The 2,385-nt window shown below is 36.1% G+C and overlaps 1 protein-coding gene across 1 annotated transcript in view; it reads left to right on the top strand.

The window, feature by feature from the left end:
* Positions 1-2,385, top strand: part of LOC119592220 — a gene marked incomplete at its 3' end in the record, with an annotated part of 15,544 nt that overhangs the window by 6,649 nt on the left and 6,510 nt on the right. Inside the window, 3 exon segments of the mRNA XM_037941051.1 lie at positions 42-227; positions 352-474; positions 1,661-1,912. Of these exon segments, the coding sequence (XP_037796979.1) occupies positions 42-227; positions 352-474; positions 1,661-1,912 (561 nt within the window).

Genomic DNA, 2,385 nt, shown 5'->3' with positions numbered 1-2,385 from the left:
CAGTGCAAATTATAATTGTAATATTTTAATTTCTTCCACAGGATTATGGAAAAACCTTTGGCAAAGGTGATGTTCTTGGCTGCTTTTTGGACATGGAGTCTGAGCCAATGGTGATGTCCTTCACAGTCAATGGAGAGCACCAAGGCATGGCTTATGAAATCCAGCATGCAGAACTTGGAGACAGGGCCATGTTTCCTCATATTGTAACCAAGAATATGACTTTCAAGGTATGTGTTCAGGTTTAGTTAGTATCTTAAGATTTTAAAGATTTCAATGTGCCTCACCTAAAATAATTACTAATTTGTTGAATAGTTAATGTGAAAAATATAAAAATGGTAAATTTCTCCTCAGGTCAATTTTGGAACAGAAGATCCATGGTGTGAGCCGCTTACAGGCTATACTTTTGTAGGAAAGGTTCCTCTTGAAGATCGTGTTCTAGGCACTCAAGGACCCGAGAAGAGAGAGGAAGCAGAGGTAGGTTTATTTATATATATATTTTTTTCCCTTTTGTTTCCTTTCCTTTCTGTTAACCCATAAAGAAAAATGTAATATTGTTTGAATAATGGGAAAAGTAAGCTTTAATATGTTTCTTCATGTGCATTGTGCAGGACTGCAGCTTTATTTCATGGTCAGTTAAGACCTCTTCATGTCTTAGACTTGCAGTCTCCATCTCCGTTGAGTTCTGTCAAGTCAGGCTGTACAGAATTGACTGATTACAAAAATGTTCAAGTAGTGGGAGCTAGACATGTATAGAGGACTATGATGATAATTAGTGAATATGATACATTAGAAGAATAGGATAAGGAAGAGGTGGAAAGAGCAGATGATATAAGGTAGAATGTGTTAATGTGAGAGAGTGGAAGTGTAGCTGCTTGGAAATATCCCCCTACATAGCAGCCAAAATTATTGGAAGAAACTACTACCAAGTATTTATTTGATGATAGGAAATTGTGAATGCCCTGTGCAAAGGCTTATTTTGCAGGAATGGATAGAAAAATGATAATGTTTAAAGATTAGCCTATAATTGGCTTGTTTTTTTTCTTTTATCTAGTTTACCAATAAAGATTTTATGCAAGGTAATGTTTCAGAAAGATGTGTATAGGACTACAGGCCATTTGTGTTGTATATATGGAAAATAGCTGTTTAATAGATTACAAGAATAGTCCTTTAGGTTTGAATGCAATTAGTATGGGACTAATATTGTAATTATTCTATTTGATAATCTTATTCTGCACAGGATACAGGCAGTGCATGTTATGATACTTTGGAAAAGAACATTCATAATCTACATTGTTTAGTGATAATTGTTGAAAAGTGTTGACAAAAACTAAAGATGAGTAGCATTTGAATTAGAAAAACTGAAATAGAGAAAGTGATCCTTATTACCACATAAGACACAGGGTTTGTATGTATGATCATCTACTTAGTACAAGAATAAATGCTAAATAAGGTAGACAGTGGAAGGAATACTGTCAAATATAAAACTTTAATCCTTTGCTGGATGTTATCTACACATAGTATATCTAAAAAATTAAAGTTCTCTAAGGAGATATATCCTTTTCTCACAATTATTTGCCCTTAAGTGACTTTATTAGTCTTTCAGGGTTGAAAGAGCCATTGTTCTTTTTAAAGTATTTCATAATTTTACCTTTTTCTCCAGATTATCATGATGGTTGGCCTCCCTGCAGCTGGAAAGACCACTTGGGTGGATACATATTGCAAAGAAAACAAAGAAAAGAAGTACAATGTCCTTGGAACAAACAGTCTTATTGATAAAATGAAAGTGAATGGACTGCCAAGAAGACGCAACTATTCTGGCCGTTGGGAAGTCTTGATTGAACGTTGCACAAGATGCCTGAACAAGTTGTTGGAGCTTGCTTACAAGCGCAGACGCAACTTCATCATCGATCAGGTAAGAATGGAGGTAGAACCTCTCTTGGTAGGAGTATAGGATTTGTCCTAACTCAATGTCTTTATCTGGTGAGAAAAGCGTGCCTTTCCTTGCCTGATATTGTACATTGATTGGGAAAAACTATCCCTCATTGATTTCTGGTTCTGTACGCAAGTTTGGAACCCGAAATCATGTAGGGATAGAGGAAGGAAGCCCAGTTATTATAGTGTCCAGCTGAATTAAAAAATAAAAGGTAAGTAAGAGAAGAACTGAGGCAGCGTGATCCAGGTTTTCCCAAGGTAGGTCAACTAATAATTACTTTGCCTTTCAGGATTTACAAGGTAAGTGTCCTGGGATTTTCAGGTCCATATCGTCAAACATTAGAGGTATGTCCACCTTTTGTATTTTTCACTCCCAGCACCTGCAGACCAACACACAGGTAAGGTAGTGGTAATTTGTTAAGCCTGGAAAGGTCCATTAGAGGATAACTAATG

This window comes from Penaeus monodon, chromosome 29 (genome assembly GCF_015228065.2).
Source record: "Penaeus monodon isolate SGIC_2016 chromosome 29, NSTDA_Pmon_1, whole genome shotgun sequence".
In the NCBI taxonomy this organism is placed as follows: Eukaryota; Metazoa; Arthropoda; class Malacostraca; order Decapoda; family Penaeidae; genus Penaeus; species Penaeus monodon.
Note: the sequence above shows the minus strand (reverse complement) of the source record. Positions and strands in the feature narration are given on the sequence as shown.